The sequence below is a fragment of the Esox lucius genome, chromosome 25, assembly GCF_011004845.1.
Source record: "Esox lucius isolate fEsoLuc1 chromosome 25, fEsoLuc1.pri, whole genome shotgun sequence".
Taxonomy (NCBI): domain Eukaryota; kingdom Metazoa; phylum Chordata; class Actinopteri; order Esociformes; family Esocidae; genus Esox; species Esox lucius.
In genome coordinates this window covers 8,840,861-8,860,366 of record NC_047593.1, presented here as the reverse complement: position 1 = coordinate 8,860,366, position 19,506 = coordinate 8,840,861, and the positions used below count along the sequence as shown (strand labels likewise).

The window sequence follows — 19,506 nt, the reverse complement described above, 5'->3', positions numbered from 1 at the left end:
ATTGCACGTCACTCATTAGCCGTTAGACGCTTTCTGGTGACAGATGGGCGTTGGGGGAGGGATCTGTCCGCATTCCCTTTAATTACCAGTCCCGCCATATTTGCTTTATCATTGGTCAGCTGTAACGCCAATCAATTATATTGGAGAATCCATTTCTTTGTACATAAGTCAATCATCTGAATGACGAATGTCGCACAGCACGTTCATTGGTCAAGTGCTGAGCCAAGGGCCAGGTTGGGGCTCTGCCCTCCTGCAGCAAAGCGCCGGTAGGCGTGATTATAGATGCTTCTGCAATGTGGTTCGTTATTATGTCAGGTCCGTCCAAATCCCAGGTCTCTCATTGGCTTAACTCCCGCGGAGGATTTCTGCAACTGAAGCACTACTGTAATTCTGTGGCCTAGCGTACAGCATTAAATGAAGCGACAGTTATTTAGATAAGGCATAGCGGGTGGATTAAAGCGAACGACATCAGTGTTGTAATAATAACAGAAGTAGGTGGATACGTCTTCAACAAGTTTGATTTATATGAAAATGCTGAACTTATAATTTTCGAGGACGAAGCAAGCTGATTCCGTTGGAGAGAAATATAGCTAGCCAGGCATTTCATAACGTTAGATCGATTTTTCAATTCGTCGTTGGATGAACGTTTTCTTTTTGTAGTTTACTTCTACATTATTTCTTTTGATATTGTGTGCATAAAAAACGTTTTGGAATTAGTGGTTAGTCAACGGAATACCGGAAATCGAATTGCACTGGTAAGTGTTCCCTTATAAGCTAGTAACGTCCGATTCAAGTAATGCAGGATTATTAGCTGCAATGAATCCCGTTAGCATTTCGTAGACGTCGCTGCATATTGGCCTATAATAAGGAGACATTTACATTCCATTCAGAAGGTCACACATATTTGCTTCTTTTTGTATATCTAGGAACGTACGACATTGCTTGCCTTTACATTACAAATTGAGGGAATGTTTGAAAAACAGTAATAGATGTATCCGCGTGCTCGCTCGGGTGATTTCGCACGATCTCTGCCGTGGATGCTGCGCGGTCCTGCGAAGATGAGCTTTCAAGAACATTCCGTAATTGGGACCGTCTAGTTAGTTACATGTCTAATATGTGGTTGCTAAGTGCCAATGTTGTTGCATTTCTTGTTGAATGCCCTAGTGAACACAACAGGTGCTGTAAATCAACGTAATTCACACGCAACAGGTGCAACAGCTCACTTGATGATGCTCGTTTTGTAGCCCAATGTCCCCAGGTTGTAATTTCTGTTTCAACATTATCGAATATACTATATTAAGTCCGTGGTATTGTGAGAACGTCTCAATTACAATGCGTTTACATCTTTCAATTTTGATACATTTTATTTTCAACATGTTACACTAGGCCATCAAAAATCCAGTCGTTGTATTTTGCCTCACTCTTTGTTCTAGTGAAGTCGACTCTAATAATCGCCTCCTTGCTTGTCGACTCCCATTCCCATTTACGGGTACAGTATAGGCAGGGAGTTTTAGTTAAAATGTCTTGGAGCCTTATTTGCTCTGAAGGCAGAGATTTACAGTAGTGACAAGGACTAACACTGATCAAATGTGCTCTCTGCATAAACAGTCATGTGAAAAATGTGCCTACCTCTGGAAAGTTGTATTCTTTACACATTTCCACAAGTCAATGTAAAATCCTTTAACAATAGACAAATGTAACAAATTACACTGAAAAATTACTTGGCAGTTAATTATTTATTTCATTGTGCAGAAAAACCAATAACACCCATAGCTTCAAACACTTTTCTTGCCCGCTTTCACCTTACAGGTCTCTACATTCTTTTTTGAGAGCTGGTGTTTTTTTTCTTCTTGCCCTTGCATCTAGGCCATGTTTGTGTGGCTCCTTTTGGCAGTTGGCTCATGAATTTCAACACTTGTAGTTAGAGGCCTGTAGATACCCTGATGTTACATTGGGTTTCTTATAGACCTCTATTAGCATCTTTTGGTCAGTGTTTGGCTTTATTTTGGTTGGTCTGGAATTTTCTCAGGTCTGTAGATAATGCGTTGGACAATGCAATGATGTACTTTGAATTTCTTGGAAATGGATTTGCAACCCCTCCTGGACTCATGGTCATCATTAACCTTTCTTTCCCGAGGGCCTTGGCCAGGTCTTTTAGTCTGGCATGATGTACTATCACGCAACCATATGGTTAAGACCAAAACAGGGGTTTTCTAATCTTTCTGTATGGCTCGAACTTCCCAAGTTACACTATAATCATTTTCAAACAATTTGCAATTGTTTTTAGTGCACCTGATTCTAATCTCAGCCATATCATTCTCCAATCCTTATTTAAATGCAGTTCACTACGATGTCTACATACAGTTTATGCCATTCCCAGTCTTTCAAATCATCTTTGCTAGCCTACTCTGATTCAAACATGGACGGTACACTTACAAAAATGTATCATTTCAAATCATGACGACAAACCGTTGTGTAATGAAACGTTAGCTAGCTAGCAGCATCATCAAGTCAGTCTACTGAGATTGAGTGTATTCAAAACCCCGCCGAGGGAGGGGAATGGACCAAAGCAGGAAGCAGTGCCCGACCATAGCTGTAGTCTTTTAGAAAGAGAAACATTTTGACACATAATGTTTAAGGATATCTGCTGATAGGAACATCGCTGAAACACATCCAATGGCTCTATCAAACAAGCACAATCTTGACTACCCAAATGTAGTGTGATCAGTATAACATGGAGGATTTCAAAAGTGAAAAAAAAAAAACGTGATTACGTTTATTTTTCAGATCTTGCTCCCCCTATATGCATCCTGATGTGTTAGTGTGTTGTTTAGCACACCAATCCCTATGCCCAGTCATGCTGTCAACAAATCTCACTAACTTAGAAATACCTCAGACGTGATACAAACCACCTAAAGGCCAACCGGGGTGAAATGCCCCTTTAATTTCTGACCTCAAGGCAGATCCACATTCAAGACATGTTTGAATAACTACAAATCCCATGTGCATAAGCAGGTCATTCACCAGGCAGAACTGTGTGCACACAACGCATCAGTAATCACATTTCCTCTCCCAGTAGAATGCTGTGTTTTGACATTTCTGGTTCGAGACTAGCACTGCGTCTCAGCTCCAGTAGACCCCAGGGCCTGTATCAACAAACAGGCCGGTATATTGTAAACGCAACGCGCCGAAGATTGAAAACCCAACAAGCTTAGAGAAAGAGCAGGCGAAACAGCTCAAGGGAGAGAGGAGGGGGCCGGCAGAAATAACCACATAGTGTAGGCTTGGCCATTGTATCTACCAATGTCTTGTGATGTGTTATGAATTGATAGAAAATGGCAGCATTGTGCTAATGCTGCCTGCCCTGGACTACACTGGGTCTTTATAGCTAATTGGAATATGGTGCAATATGGCAATGGTGTTTGTGTGTGTGTGTGTGTGTGTGTGCGCACGCCATTCTGAGTCGACCCGAGATCCTTGAATCGTCCCCCCCCCCCCTAAGTCTCTCTCTTTCTCTCCCCCCCTGCCCCCCCCCACCTCAGGGATGGACAATGCCCATACTAAGACGGTCGAGGAGGTGTTGGGTCATTTCTGCGTGAATGAGTCCACAGGCTTGAGCTGCGAACAGCTGAGGAAGAGCAAGGAGAAATGGGGCCCGAATGGTAGGTCACCGCCCCACTTACTGTCCCCGGCGACGCCCTAATGCCTGCAGCGGCGCTTTGCGAACCTCTCCTCATGGGACGCCCTGACGTTTTACAGTGTGGCTGTGGCTCTGATCTGGGCCACCCGATTGAAGGGCTTGATGAATTTTTAAAACATTTAAAAGGGTGTTCTAGGTGAAATATAAATACATGGAAACTCTGGGGTCCCCAGAGAGGTTTGAATGCTGCTGCGTGGTATACGGTGCGCAGCTTTTGACCCTGAATGTTATAATCCAATAATAATGAATAAAACTGATCAAATCTGTGTTTAACGGAATTTAAAAGTTAAACTCTTTTCTCTCTCCACTCCATGATACAGAGTTACCGGCTGAAGAAGGTAAGATATTTTGCTTTCTCTTTCTCTGTCTTTCTCTGTTCTCTCATTCGCATTTACATTCTTTCCATTTGATTTTCCAGGGAAGTCACTATGGGAACTGGTCCTGGAACAGTTTGAAGATCTGTTGGTTCGGATTTTGCTGCTGGCTGCCTGCATCTCCTTCGTAAGGACACACACGAAATGCCAACTTAAACACTATCATAAATAACTGTATAGTAAAAGGTCACCGCCTTCCCAAAGCCATTCTGCCATTTATTTATAGTTAATAAAATATTTATCTCTGACCGTTCTTACACACTCTTCCTATCTTAACAATGGGCTGATCTTAAATCGCCCATAAGCCTTACATCATATGCACGGTGGGAGATCTGAGAGGATTTGACTGGTTTAAGCAATCTGTTTATAGCTCACCCTGTGCCCTGATAGGCTAGTTGCAATATTCACCATATTATACCAAACAAATCCTCCCAGATCTTCACAAGCATAAAGGGACGTAGGTCTTAAGGTTTCATTTGATACTAGGCCAAATAATCTTCTCTCCCGTTTTCTTTTGTAAAACTTCTCTTTCCTTCTCTCTTCGCGGACAGACTCTTGCCTGGTTCGAGGAAGGGGAGGGTACCATCACAGCCTTCGTGGAACCCTTCGTCATCCTCCTCATCCTCATCGCCAACGCTATAGTTGGCGTGTGGCAGGTGAAGCCGGCTTCGTTGTCGCATTCAAATGGTGCACATCTGTGTGATTTCGCGTGTTTACATGGGCTTGTGTCCGATTCCAGGAGCGCAATGCCGAGAACGCCATCGAGGCGCTAAAGGAGTACGAGCCGGAGATGGGCAAGGTTTACCGGCAGGACCGAAAGAGTGTCCAGAGGGTCCGGGCCAAGGACCTTGTACCTGGGGACATTGTGGAGGTGGCGGGTGAGCGGAATAACTACAAAGCCCACTGTCCTCTGGGGATCCTGCAGCTTTCCAAATCGCTGCTAGTGTTGAGGTGCTGTAGTTGCTTGACAAAACAGTCACACAAATCCCACTGTCCTCCAGTGTCGGAGTTCAAATATATCAGCCTTTAAAAATAGAAAGAGGGCGACGCTGATAAATGTTCACGTCGAGGATATTGAGGTATTGTAGCACAAACGGGGGTGGGGGGCAAGTTCCATAACTCGTCGAATGTCCCTACTGTTCTGTACATGTCTGGGAAGAGGATATACAGCCAGGATGACAGGTGATGTCAGGTAGCCATGCCCGAACGGACCCCGCGTCCTGTCACTATAGCACTAGGCAGTTTGACCACCTGGACCAGAGGCTAGTCCATCGCAGGTCTCAGGCCTAATGTATCACCATGACCGTGTGTACCAAAAACCATGCATTACAACCCAGTAGAGCACAATGTGTTATATTTATAGACCAAGTAAGTTGTTACTTAATATTTAAAATCTTTTAATTGGCATGGGTTCATCTTCTGTCTCTCTTGTCTGTCGTGGATGGAGAATTAAGTTGTAATCATGTTCTGCAAACATCACTGTCATTAGTTGTGCTATTTGAAGTGGACTGCTATACACGTTATCACTGCAGCTTGATTAGCTCTGGGATTCTCACCAGACAGGGTCACCGACGCAAACCCTTCTTGTCTTAATATTTCCCAAAGCAACATTTTCACAGATAAGTGGGGAAGATGGTTGGGAAGGTGGGGTTCTGTTACAAAATTTGGTGTGACTATTAGCGAACACACGTCTTGAACGAGCTGAGACCACCCCTTTACAGTGGAGTCCCCAGAGGCTCTCTGGTTCTATTTTAAGAGCTTCAAAGATGGAACAGAGGAAATAGGGGTTGAGTGTGTTTGTGTGTGACTTGGAGTGGCGATGTTTGGCGTAAAGAGCATGGGAAGCTTGTGACACCCATCCCAGTTTACACGGCGGACACTGGGAACGCATTCCCCAACGACACCCTACTCCCTGTGCACTTTGAACTAGGCCTGTTTCCCATTTAGTGCACTATGGAATAGGGTGCTATTTTGGAATCTGTCTACAGGGGCCTGTTAAATATGTCCAGCGCTTTATCTTGCCAGTCATCGCGTCACTGCCTGTCAGTCCCTTTCCTCGAGCCAATCAGATCTCGCAAGGTTGGAAATGTTTCCCAAAGAATTTGGCTGATTTTACAAGTGGATGTAAGATTATCACAGATATGAACACTCGCCATGTTTGTTATCCTTTTCTTCATCTTATATTGGTTTATTTTGTGTTTGTTCACCATGTGCGGCAGCCTCTATTTCTGTCAAGCAGAAAGGAAGTTGACTTCATAAAAGTCACTGTCTTTGCTATGGTCGTGTGGGTCTGAGTCGTCCCCCCGCTCTGAGAGAGGGATGATTAGATAGGAAGTCTTCAATGATGTATGCTGTTGTGGTTGCTTGTTCCACTTCCTGGTCAAAGATTGTGCACAATACAAGGGGACCTGGGTGCTGTTTGGGTTTGCTGCATGTGATCAGATTAAAAATTTGACTGTCACCTCTCCCCGTGGCCCCCCCCTCCCCAGTGGGTGACAAAGTCCCGGCAGACATCCGTCTGACCTCCATCCGCTCTACCACACTGCGAGTGGACCAGTCCATTCTGACGGGGGAGTCCGTTTCCGTGATCAAACACACGGACCCAGTGCCTGACCCGCGAGCCGTCAACCAGGACAAGAAGAACATGCTGTTCTCTGTGAGTCCGTTTGGTCGGGAGGCCTCGAGCCAAAGGGTGTCTGTGCTTCTGTGCTCATGCGAGCTGGCAAATTTGAATGCGTTCACGTGTGTATGATGTGCCATAAACGGTTCTATGCAAAAGTCTCAGGCCACCAGACTTTTTTTTTTTTTTTTATGTTAATCATCTGGGCAGTAAGTGTTTATTTGCTCCTAAAGACACTATTTACCATTACAAGAAATACAAATTAACATGAATACAATAAAATAAGTTGATGTCCAACAGGTAATTGATATCTATTGTGATGGCAAGACAAAATGCCATTAAGAAATGTTAATAAACCGTGTTTAAAGATAAATAAAACACAGTGGAAGACATAAAAAGCTGTCTGCCACTGAACAGTACTTGAAGGTCATTTCCTTGAGGGATAGACAAACATCCAGTGAAGTGCTTGCTCAGCTTCCAACAGTCACCTGGCACCAAAGTACATGCTTTGGCCTTGAGAAGAAAATACAAGAAATTGAAATAGCCTGGTAGGGTGTGTTGCAGCTTAGAAATCAAAGGCAACCAGCAGAAGAGATTGCAACATTGTTTTTTAGGTCTTCCACTGGATGCCCTGTCTTGAACTTGTCCACTTTTAATTTCTCTATAGCATTTCTTCTAGCCATCCCCTAAATAACCTTCTGGGCAATGCAAGAAGTTCTTGTGACTTTTGATTGTATTCATGTTTATTTGTATTTCTTTTAATGTTATAGTTTTTAAAGAGTAAGTAAACACTTAATTTTCCCAGGTGGCCTAACACTTTGGCACAGTACTGTATGCGTGTAGGTTTATTAATATTTGTTGAGATATGTAGTGGGAGATTCAACACAGGTGTGCATGTGCCTAGAGGGTTTGATGTGTGTGAGGTGTGATGCAACCATTTATTGAATAAAACATCAGTGGCATTGTTTGGAAAGAACACACAAACACACACACACACACACACCCACACGGACAGGCTCCCCAGTGAGTCAGCACTTGAAGGCTTTGTTCAAGGAGTCATTTATATACAAAACAGATCCTAATTAACCAGGTTCATGCACTGCTAGTGGTTCAATTTAATTATATTTATAATGTTAATATTTTCATGTTTTCCTGTGCGTGTTTGATTTTGCGGATTGGTATATCCTTGCAATTATAGTTTTTTTTTTTCTAACCCTAACATGCATTGTAGAGGCAATAATCTGAGTCGCAGTACGACTCTGCTTACTGAGAATTGACCACGTGTTTATAGTATTCTGTTATATGTCCGTGCCCTTACCTTGACACAGAGACAAGCTGAGTACGATGCCACATCCTGTAGTAACTAAAAATATATAATCACCAGATGCCACATCCTGTAGTAACTAGAGATGTACATTCACCAGACGCACATCCAGTAGTAACTAGAGATGTACATTCACCAGACGCACATCCAGTAGTAACTAGAGATGTACATTCACCAGACGCACATCCAGTAGTAACTAGAGATGTACATTCACCAGACGCCCATCCTGTGGTAAGTGTATATTTACCGTGTTGTCGCAGGGCACCAACATCGCAGCAGGCAGGGCTATAGGCGTGGTGGTGGCGACCGGGGTGCAGACGGAGATCGGGAAGATTCGCGACGAGATGGCTGCCACCGACCCCGAGCGCACCCCACTGCAGCAGAAACTGGACCAGTTCGGAGAGCAGCTGTCCAAGGTACACAGACGTCCTTCCGTCCACTCCCTGGCCCTTATTCCATCCATTTCACCTCAATCAGCTGTCGTGTGTACGGCCGTGCTTGGATTTACAGGGCTCCCTTTGTCTCACTTTCACCCTCCTCCTGCTTTAATTTCACTAATGCTCTCGCTCCTCGTCCCACCCCCACCTCCTCGACCCCTCAAGGTGATTACAGTGATCTGTGTGGCCGTGTGGGGAATCAACATAGGTCACTTCAACGACCCGGTCCACGGTGGAAGTTGGCTCAGAGGGGCCGTCTACTACTTCAAGATCGCCGTGGCCCTGGCCGTGGCCGCCATCCCTGAAGGTGTGTGGTGCCAACCATATCCCCGTTCTTTTTTTTTTTTTTTAAGGAAACATATTTGGAATGAACACCCTGCTTCATCGCATCCACTCCCGGTGGACTCGGGCCAGGCGATGTGGAGACGTGTGTCTTTTCAAGCACACGCGATGCCTTCTGGTTGTGCTTGTGCTGCTAGCTCGGTTAGGAAGTCCAGACTGGAATCTGTGTATCGGTGGTGTGCTGCAACAAGAATTTAAACACCTGTCTGCAATGAAGGGCTTTACTGAAAGGCGGTGCCATTGACCACCGTGCCACTTAGGGGGTAGTCCCAAGGTCAAGCATGCAGAAAGAGGTTTTCTAATGTAGTCCGTACTCTATTTCTGGGAAGGTTTTCTATTTTGTTCTCCTATGGATTTAATAACCAGCTTTCCATTGCAAAAGGGTATTATCAAAGTAAAAAGGGGCACACGAGGGCTTCCTAACTTTCAGGAAAATGAATTACATTGGTCACTGGGCCATGGGATTATGGATTAGTCTGTTGGGTTTGATGGTACGTGGCACATCGTGAGCTAAAAACTGCATGAACCTACCAGAACAAGTCACTTATTCCAGGAAATTCTATTACAGAGGAAGTACTGACAAAGTCAAGTCATACTGGGAATGGATTAGGTTTGGTTACATATAAGAAAACTGTATCCATATACAAGCAATACCATTGTTATAATCAAATACTGCTATGAGACTTTACGGTTTAAACATGAGAATGTATAGCAGTGGCAAAGGTGAACATGCATGTCTTCTCCCTCTTTACAGGTTCAATTGGGGCAATAGGGATTGTACGCTAAGTATTTTAGCTTGGGGCTCCTGAATAGAAGTTGAATACATTTTTTAATATACAAATTCTATAGAACCACATAAGACCCTAGGCCTTTCCAATTTATTAAAAGCTTTTCCCACATCAACTGTCCAGTCCAGATTAGGTATACTTGGAAATTACATTATATTTAAGAAAGCTCTAAGTTTGAAAGCATGTCTGCTGTTGGGTATATACCCGGTCTGATATGTTGACTAGTTTGACACCACCTATTCTGGAACTTTCTCCTTTTTCTCCCTTTACTGATAATTGTAATAATCTACTCATTTAGGGAAAATAATTTGTTTGTGAAAATAATCTATAATCTGTGTTTATGAACCCCGACGGCTGGTGATGTTGAAAGTGCGTCTTCTGGTGGTAAAATTAAAGCATGAGAACTTCAAGTGTGACAACTCGTTCAAACAGAATATGGAGCAGCCTCAAAAGGACGAGACACTGCGACTGTGGAGAATGTGGTTGAAGTTGATCGATATCTTCCTGATGTTTTTAAAAGGCACGGCTCGTACTAGTATGAAAAATAATCAAAACAAATACTAGTATGAGGCATACCTTTTAAAAAACATAGTCAAGAGGAATTCAATAATTAGCTGGTTGACTAACAGGCTTCATACTTCTAACTAGCTATTAGCCTACAGTTTAGACTATAATAAATGTGGTTCCTATTTACGTTATTACCAAATCACTGCTATGTAGCCAACATTAGCTTTGCCAAATACTGTAGCTGCTGGTTTAACAAAACTTCTAGAAAAGGGTAGTATGCATTGGGGGGTTGAGAAGGATGCAATGAACTAAACTTCCACTGCAGCATTGAAAATAATAATAAAAAAAAAGGCAAACATTGATATTCTCTTACATTTAGCATATAGCCTATAAAGCTTTGGTCAGTTCTCAAACACTTTGACCCACACACTCAAAAAAGCAGTGATTCAAACTTTGCAAGCGCATGCACAAGCGCATTTGTCAACACAGCACAATCAAAGCACATTTACCTTGTCCAACCATAAACAACAATGCATTTTCAAATCAAATTCCAGACGCTGACTGTGCCTTTCAGGCTTGACGGGTCTCTTAAAGTTCTCTGATTTGTGTTCATTTATATTGATGTGTTTTTGAGGTCAGCAAGTTGCCGGCCATGAGGTGCAGTTGTAGTGGCGAAAGCATCAAACATGGCATTCAGCCCACCCTTAGCAATCTTGAATTCCTTCCTAATAGCTACACGGAGACTGTCAAGGGCTGCCGTTAGGAGAGCTAAAGTCAAGGACTTGGCGCGTGGTTCTTCTGTGCAGGGAGCAGAACACTACAGGATGCCAGAGGCCTCTATCCAGGCATTTCGCCTCTAGTTCTAGGCATTAATCCAAAAGATGTGCTACATGTTCAGGGGGAATTGTAACTGCAAGACGAGTGAGTCAAAACAGCAGAATTCGGAGGGCCGCTCTCCAGGAGTCTACTTTTTGTAATGGGTCAGAACCATTCAAAGAACCCGTGTTTAACTTGGCAAAAACCGTTTCCTTACCCTCTCCAATCTGGCAGGCTTGCCCGCTGTGATCACCACCTGTTTGGCTCTGGGGACCAGGCGAATGGCCCGGAAGAACGCCATTGTCCGTAGTCTGCCCTCCGTGGAGACCCTGGGCTGTACCTCGGTCATCTGCTCCGACAAGACCGGTACCCTCACCACCAACCAGATGTCTGTCCACCGGGTGAGAAGGACATGGCTTAAGACTCCGGCCGCCTTGGTTGGAGTGTCTGCGTAACACCCAAGTCAACAGGGCACCTGGCATTATTCAAGGTTTATGGCGTGTCGATTGATTGATAACCAGCCCCGATCGCTGACCTAACCTTACTGTGTGTGCGTTTGTGTTTTCTTCTAACCTGGTGCGTGGTGTTTGTGGGTGTAGATATTTGTTGTGGACAGTGTGTCCGGCGATCAGTGCGCCCTGAGCGAGTTCTCGGTGACCGGATCGACTTACGCCCCAGAAGGGGAAGTGTGAGTGTCTTTTAACCCCTTAACTGATGCGGTCACATGACAAATCACTAATCCACAGCGACGGGTTTTATCATACCGCTGATTCAGCTTCATTGAACAGTGACACAGGAAGCGTCAAAAAGCTTTTTCTGAAGATGCTGAGGGAATGTCTCCCTCCGTTATGGACTAATGTCTTGTCTCTTTTTGTTTTGTCGTTTTGTCTCTTCCTCTAGGTATAAGAATGGGAGCTCTGTGAAGTGTAGTCAGTTCGAGGGCCTGGTGGAGTTGGCTTCTATCTGTGCCCTGTGTAACGACTCGTCTCTGGACTACAACGAGGTGGGAACCGCTAGAGCAAGCCTCTCCAAATCTGTTCCCGGGGAGAGCTACCACGCTGTTTTTAAAACCTGCAGGAGGGTGGTTCTCCAGAGCAAGAGAAAGCCGAGCTAGCTTACTTACACCGTATTACACACCAATGTCATTCATTTCTTTCTTTGTGTGTTATCCGCGTTCCAGGCCAAGGGGGTGTATGAGAAGGTGGGCGAGGCCACGGAGACGGCCTTGTGCTGTCTGGTGGAGAAGATGAACGTGTTTGACACAGACCTCCGAGGACTCTCTGCTGTTGAAAGAGCCACCGCCTGTTGCTCTGTGAGTGCGCCGGGTTTTTGCGAGTGTCTCCGTTTTTTGAGAGACAACGATCAGGTGCCCTTCCCGGGCCATATGACTAAATGATGAATCTCCTCTCCCCACCTCCATCTTCCATTCCTCCATCAGGTAATAAAACAGCTGATGAGGAAGGAGTTGACGCTGGAATTCTCCCGCGACAGGAAGTCCATGTCCGTTTTCTGTTCGCCCAACAAGCTCACCCGCTCCGCCACCGGGGCCAAGATGTTTGTCAAGGTCAGCTGCCTGTCTCAGTCCGTCAGGGCGCTCCTCTCTCTTCCTTCCCCTCTGGGCTTTTCCTCATACGCTTTCTCTCCCCCTTTTCCTCACTCTCTCTTCCAGGGAGCTCCGGAGAGCGTGCTGGAGCGTTGTCGCTGGATCCGAGTGAACGGGGGCGCGCGGGTGCCCATGACCCCAGCGGGACGGGAACAGCTCCAAGGGACCGTCAGGGAGTGGGCGACGGGCCGGGACACCCTCCGGTGCCTCGCCATGGCAACCAGGGACTCGCCCCCGGAGATCCGTTCCCTCAACCTGGAGAACTCTGCCACCTTCGCCAACTATGAGGTGAGGGATTTTAGGATTTCTATTTTTGCATTTCTATGTTTTTATTTGCGTCCATTGTAAACGTGTCTCTATTTAATCCTTTAAATGATTAAATCCTTAATCACTTTTTTAACTTATAATATATTTTTCAATTATAACATTGTTTGATTTGAGTGTTTAAAATTCAAACTGTACCCCGATGCTCCATATCCCAGTCAGATCTGACGTTCGTCGGCTGCGTTGGAATGCTGGACCCTCCCAGGAAGGAAGTACTTGGCGCAGTCCGCATGTGTCGCCAGGCTGGCATCCGGGTCATTATGATCACAGGTCTGACCCAGATTACACCACAGTCGTGTTGTGGTTACCAGAACCATCACTACTGGTTATAGGGGAGACGTAAATACACAGATGGTCCCCACAGTCATTCAGTCTGGTAAAATAAACTCTTCTGGGAGATCTCAGAATTAAAGAAATGAACCGATTGTGATTCCTGTTGCAAATGTATACCGCTTTCTTCCTGTTTTCCAATATAGCATTAGCTAAACAAGAATGTGGTTTGCTCAATTTTGACAGCTGCATCCAGCCGCATGTAAGCTTTAACCTCTGACCTGGTCTACCCCAGGTGACAACAAGGGCACGGCCATGTCCATCTGCCGGCGCGTGGGGATCATTACAGAGGAGGAGGAGGAGGTCGGGCGGGACGACCAGTTCTCAGGGGGCCTGACGGGGAGGGAGTTCGACGAGCTGCCCCCCCACCTCCAGAGGCAGGCATGTCGCACGGTGCGCTGCTTCGCCCGCGTGGAGCCCACACACAAGAGCCGGATCGTGGAGTACCTTCAGAGCCTGGACGACATCACGGCCATGGTGGGTGGGGGAGGGGGGTGTGTGTGTATGTGTGGGCGTCGGTCTCTGTTGAACAGCAGTGTTCCCGGTTGAAAGATATACGATGGGACATAATCTGGAAAAAAATAATAATAATAAAAAACGGTTCAGTCAGGTTGCGGAACGGTTGTCACGGTTACCATTCTTCCCCTGCCTTAATAAACCTTGCCGGCGTTCTCAAAGTCCTTTCATGTTTCCTTTCATTCACTGCCTCTTCACGGCCCATCAACCACCTGCCCTCCTCGTCTTCAGACCGGCGACGGCGTGAACGACGCGCCGGCCCTGAAGAAGGCGGAGATCGGCATCGCCATGGGATCCGGCACGGCGGTGGCCAAGTCGGCCTCGGAGATGATCCTGGCCGACGACAACTTCTCCACCATCGTGGCGGCCGTGGAGGAGGGCCGGGCCATCTACAACAACATGAAGCAGTTCATCCGCTACCTCATCTCCTCCAACATAGGAGAGGTTGTCTGGTGAGGACGGGGACCATGTACTAAATGACACCGTTAATCAGATAGCCCTGGTGTAGGGAACAAAGTTGGTGGCGGACATTGCGGGTGGCGTTAACGAAAAGGGTAGGAAGAGATAAGACATTGTAGAAAAGCCGACTGGTAAAATGAATTCAGACGAATTGTAGTCTGGGACAGGTTTGACTGGTGGATGATTTATTTTATTTTTTCTCCTCCTCCCTCACAGTATTTTCATGACTGCTGCTCTGGGCATGCCCGAGGCCCTGATCCCGGTTCAGTTACTCTGGGTCAACCTGGTGACGGACGGCTTCCCGGCCACCGCCCTGGGCTTCAACCCCCCCGACCTGGACATCATGTCCCGCCCCCCGCGCTCTCCCAAGGAGCCGCTGATCTCCGGTTGGCTCTTCTGCAGATACCTCATCGTCGGATGTGAGTGCATCTAGTATACCAATTTCTACGTCTTCGCCATTCCATGAGATCATATTGTTTGTCGATGGCTACAGGGTTCTTGTAATATTTTGCATACTCCGGTTTGTCAAACCGATCGATTACGTAACCTTTGACCTCTCTCCCAGGCTACGTGGGAGCAGCCACTGTGGGGGCGGCCGCCTGGTGGTTCATGGCAGCACACGACGGACCCAAACTGTCCTTCTACCAACTGGTCAGGACACGCCCCTCTTCTCTCAACCTTTCTTCTTCAAAAACCTCTGTCAATGTCCTTACCCCCAATCACTTATCCAGCTCATGAAGTTGAAATATTTATAAAACCAATTTCAAGTTGCGATGAAAGAACTGAACTGCTTGTGTGGCTCCAGATTATAGCTCTAATAGTTTGCTTGCTTTAATCTCTCGGTTTCCCTCCCACCTCTCTCTTACATTCTCCCCTCTCAGTCCCACTATCTGCAGTGCAGTGAGGGCCAGGGCGAGTTTGCGGGGGTCCAGTGCTCTGTATTTGAATCCCCCTACCCCATGACCATGGCCCTGTCTGTGCTGGTCACCATAGAGATGTGCAACGCCTTAAACAGGTACCCCCTCCCCTACCACACTCCAAATCCCACCCACTGTAATGAAACAGTAAGGCATCAGAGGTGGTAGTACTTGGCCAATATAGTAAGGTTGTGAACTGCTCTTAGTCACGACACAACGTGGAGTTCCACAATACAGCCAATGGCCATGATGTATTGGCCACAACCATCCAAGTGCTTTGTTTTTATAATCCGGTTAACCCATTTAGAACAAAAACTATTTTTATTCTAGTGGTATGTGGTCTCCTACCAGCCAATCAGCATTCAGGCTCGGAAACACTTATTTAAGTGAGCATTTGCGAGAAAATGCAGAACCCTTTTGAATACCTTAAACACATTCTGATCTGCATCTAAGTCTTAACAATAGTGTGATTTAACCAAGGACACACAAAATGAGTCCTTTCACATGTCAACATTGAAAAGGCTGATCCAACAAAGCGCACAGGCTGGAAAAGGTACTGATGGAACCTCCTTTAGGAGCAGAACATTTTGTTTGATCTTTGCTGGATGCCCACTCCTAGGGAGAGAAGCGGTGGCACAGACTTTCTTTAATTTGTACACAATCTTTATGACCGCGAACTAACGAAGTCTTCAGAAATGATTTTGTAGCCCTTTCATGGCTTAAGAGCCTCGACGACTCTTCTCCAAGGGTGATCTGTTTTCAGGGGTGGACTTTGTTGGTGACCAAAGTTAGGGACATCTGACGGCAATGATACACTTTGAAATAAGTACTATTCCTAATGGTTCACTTTTACCTGTCTGCCGTTTGTTTGACCAATGTGTTCGATGCTAACATGAAAAGGTACCCATTTTATGCACTCTTGGTCAAACCACACCGTGCTCATCTAATGTCATCAATTAGATGAAGCTCAGAGTGTTTTAAGGTCCATTTATGCAGGCAAATCAGATGGGTTCACTAACCTTTTTTTAACGACTAGATGTTTAACCGACATCGTAGTTCATATACCTGTGTTCTGTTAGTAGTGAAAATGCGCTTGCGTGTTTTGAGTTGGTACTGGATGATTTGTGAGCTTGGCAATGTGCTCCATAGTCTGTCTGAGAACCAGTCACTGCTGAAGATGCCCCCGTGGTCTAATCCCTGGCTGGTGGGGGCCATCTGCCTCTCCATGGCACTCCACTTCCTCATCCTATACGTGGACCCCCTGCCCGTAAGTCTCACTGTGCCTGTGTGCGTTTGCCGTTCTGTGTGCGCGTGTTTCCCGGTCCTCATCTAACCACGTGGCTCCTGCAGGTGGTGTTCCAGATCCGGCCCCTGTCGTGGCCCCAATGGGTTGTGGTCCTCAAGATGTCCCTGCCCGTCATCTTCATGGACGAGGCCCTCAAGTTCCTGGCCCGGAACTGGATCGAGCCGGGCACCGACGTGGAGCGCCGGGAAGAGGAGCGGGATCGCCGGCGGAGGGGTCAAGGGTCAGGGGGCGTGGTCGCAGCCGTGAGCAGGGCGTTCAGGGGCGTCTCCTGGTCGTTTGTTTTGATGTCGTTCCCTCTGTTGGTCTGGATCTATAGCCTGGACTCTGACATTACCAATATGTTCTACGAGTGAAGAGGGGAGAGTGGGAGAGGAGGGGTGCAGAGTGGGTTTGGTTAGTAATAAAAGTGAAGAAGCGATTGGAAATAAAATTAAAAAAAATTAAAAAATAGGCAAGCAAGTTCAGGAAAAGATGGAGTAGTGTTGCACGGTTTTACAAAACGTTGGTACTTTTCTGAGACTATAACGTGATAACCGTTTCGCTACTGGAATTGTTATTTTTGGTTCTTCTCAATAAAATGTCTCTCGGTTGGTTGCTTTGGACGTCATTAGACCATTTGTTGATATGACTAGGTTTATCATCAGACACAACCATGACGTGTCAGTGATGTGGTTCTGTGCTGTTTCAGAAGAGGCAACAGTCTGTCTGGTTTGTGCGTTGTGGGTATATTTAACACGTTGTGCTGTTGGCAATGCTTATGATAAGTCGTTGCGTGGATAAAAAAGTATTTCCACCAAAATAAAAACATCTAAAATTACAAACTAACTGCAAAATAGCCTATTATATTATACCAGAATAATGATTTACATAACCCCATCACATACGCTATAGGAACAATGCTAACCAACAACAGTGATTTTTCATATCATGTAGTTAACCACACACACAAAGCATTGTAATGGACTCCAAACTGTGGTTGTTTTTCTATTAACAGAAGTTTAAGAGCTAAAACCTGACAAATCCGGGCAAATTCTGGGCTATTAATTCTTTTTTGCGGGGCTATCATGTTGATATTGGTTATTGTGACGTTGAACTGGATGGAAAGTGAAAATTGCATATTATATATTGACAAAGCGGAGATGGAAGCAGGATGTAAAAGCGAAACATTTGGTTGAAGGGAGGGGTAATTAGAAGAGTGCCGAAACTGATGGTTGTTAAACCCATTCTGATGGTGCACTGAAAACTTCAGTTTTATTTGGAAATAAAATGTAAGAGCCCTAACCAATAGGGATTAAAAGTGAAAGCCCTGTTCGATCAAATCTAATTTAACACATTTCCAGAAAAAAGAGAAAAATGACCACTCCTCTAGCGCAGCAAGAATGCACGTTTGGATTCATGTCACTCCTTTAATACAAAATGTTTACAATGCTAAATAAACAAGAAACTGTACTTTGATTCAAACGGTCTTTCGGACTGTTGAGAATAAGTCCTTTTCAACTCGTCTCTGTATAAGCAGTTAGCAGATTTGGTTGAATATGGCCACTGCTTGTGTCTTCAACTCTCCCCGCAATGTCTACTGTGTTTTAAATGGGAAAGAACTGTAGAGTTATAAGATGCAGTAAGATAAAATAAGAATTGTATTCCAGGTTTTCTACCTAGAATGTGGGAGGTAGGATTGCAGAGAGAGAAAGTCAGTCCATTCTAGGAGATGGAGGGATGCCTGGATGAGGAGAGAATGAAAGAAAGTCACTGACTGGCACCACAGACACTCTAGCCAGCTTCAGAAATCAATCAGTTGTCGATTTCCTTTTAATTTAGGGTCTTAAAAAAGCCAATAGGAGTGCTTTCTGTATTTGTTTTTGTTTTTTTGCTCTAAAGAATAATTTGGATTTTTCTTTTTTGCATTTGCTCTCACTGCACTGTTCCTATTTAATAATGGACCACAACATTGAATAGTCCTATTTTTTCCATGCTAAAGAATGGATGTAGGCTGCATGTATGGTTCTGATGAAGGTTGGATCCTCTTTCAAGCATGTACAAAATTGACTACTGATAAATTGCAGTTGGACTGCTCAGAATCACTGGTCTCCAAATCACTGTGCATTCTAATTGACTGATCATGGATCAAAATTAGCGATTTCTTTTCCCCGCTTTGTCTTGCCCAAGCTGACCCTCCAGGTTGAGTAGTAAAAAGCTTTTGGTGAGCCAGACATTTTTAGTTCACATGTGGGTCACCAAGATTTGTGTCCTTTTGTTTTCATGTCATACACACCATTTCCTCTGTCCTCATGCAGTCCTAGAAGCAGTAGACCTTCGGATGGCTCAAACGTCTTGGCATTTGTGTGACTTCACAATTGTCCGGCTGAAAGATGTTCAGCAGCAGTTTAGCTAGGACACCATTCTGCTAGTGAGTTCTAACAGCCCCTGGGACATCCCTCACAGAAGCTATGAAGTAGTGTAGCTAGATCAGGTGGACACCAACACCACTTCCTCTGAACTTGTGGGTCAGGCCTGGGAACACACTCAATTGTCTTTATCTTCTACACATTTTACTTTTGAACCTTTTTTGTTTTTGCACAATTGCGTTATTTCGTTTTATTATAATATTAACTATTTCAGTAATTATCGTTGTGGCATCTGTTATAGCCCTACTGTGCCTGTAAAGTAGGGGGCGCTGTTTTGAGTGTAGTGGGGGTGGGGGGCGGGGGGGGGGGGTATTACTAGATGCATTATTTGGAGTAAGAATGAGAGGAGTGGGAAGAAAAGGTATGGAGAGGAGGGCAGTGTGCCGGTGGCTTTAAAAGATAAAAAAGCAGGAGGGAGGGAGGCTGAGGGAAGAGCCTCTTCTGTCCTTTCCTGTACAGTTGCTCTTACAAAGTGCTGTATGTCTTCATCTGTAGCCAATAAGCAAAAAAAATTGAAAACCGAGTCGAGCGAAGTTTTATTTGACTGCTTAATGAGGGAATGCATTTTTGTAGTATTTTGTTATGATTATTGTAAATTGTACCATGTCTGTCTGTCACTACTACTACTTTCATTTATGGAAAATGCTTTAAGGGACGAAACAATAAAATTGATAATTTAAATTGTGTTTCTATGATTACTTATTTGAAAGAACTCTGTATTTAAACACATTTGGTCTT

General features: G+C 45.1%; 1 protein-coding gene across 1 annotated transcript; it reads left to right on the top strand.

Moving 5' to 3' along the window:
* Nucleotides 1–365: 365 nt before the first annotated feature.
* On the top strand, nucleotides 366–16,959 carry si:dkey-28b4.8 (sarcoplasmic/endoplasmic reticulum calcium ATPase 2). Its single transcript, XM_010891614.4, has 23 exons — nucleotides 366–755; nucleotides 3,543–3,662; nucleotides 4,021–4,038; nucleotides 4,119–4,201; nucleotides 4,626–4,730; nucleotides 4,814–4,952; nucleotides 6,564–6,730; nucleotides 8,279–8,434; nucleotides 8,621–8,762; nucleotides 11,143–11,309; nucleotides 11,508–11,596; nucleotides 11,809–11,911; nucleotides 12,089–12,220; nucleotides 12,347–12,472; nucleotides 12,578–12,799; nucleotides 12,994–13,105; nucleotides 13,401–13,642; nucleotides 13,913–14,133; nucleotides 14,357–14,559; nucleotides 14,706–14,791; nucleotides 15,022–15,155; nucleotides 16,207–16,324; nucleotides 16,408–16,959. Exons 2-23 carry the CDS (start codon nucleotides 3,545–3,547, stop codon nucleotides 16,714–16,716), a joined length of 3,192 nt encoding a protein of 1,063 aa, XP_010889916.2. The 5' UTR covers nucleotides 366–755; nucleotides 3,543–3,544; the 3' UTR covers nucleotides 16,717–16,959.
* Nucleotides 16,960–19,506: the final 2,547 nt, after the last annotated feature.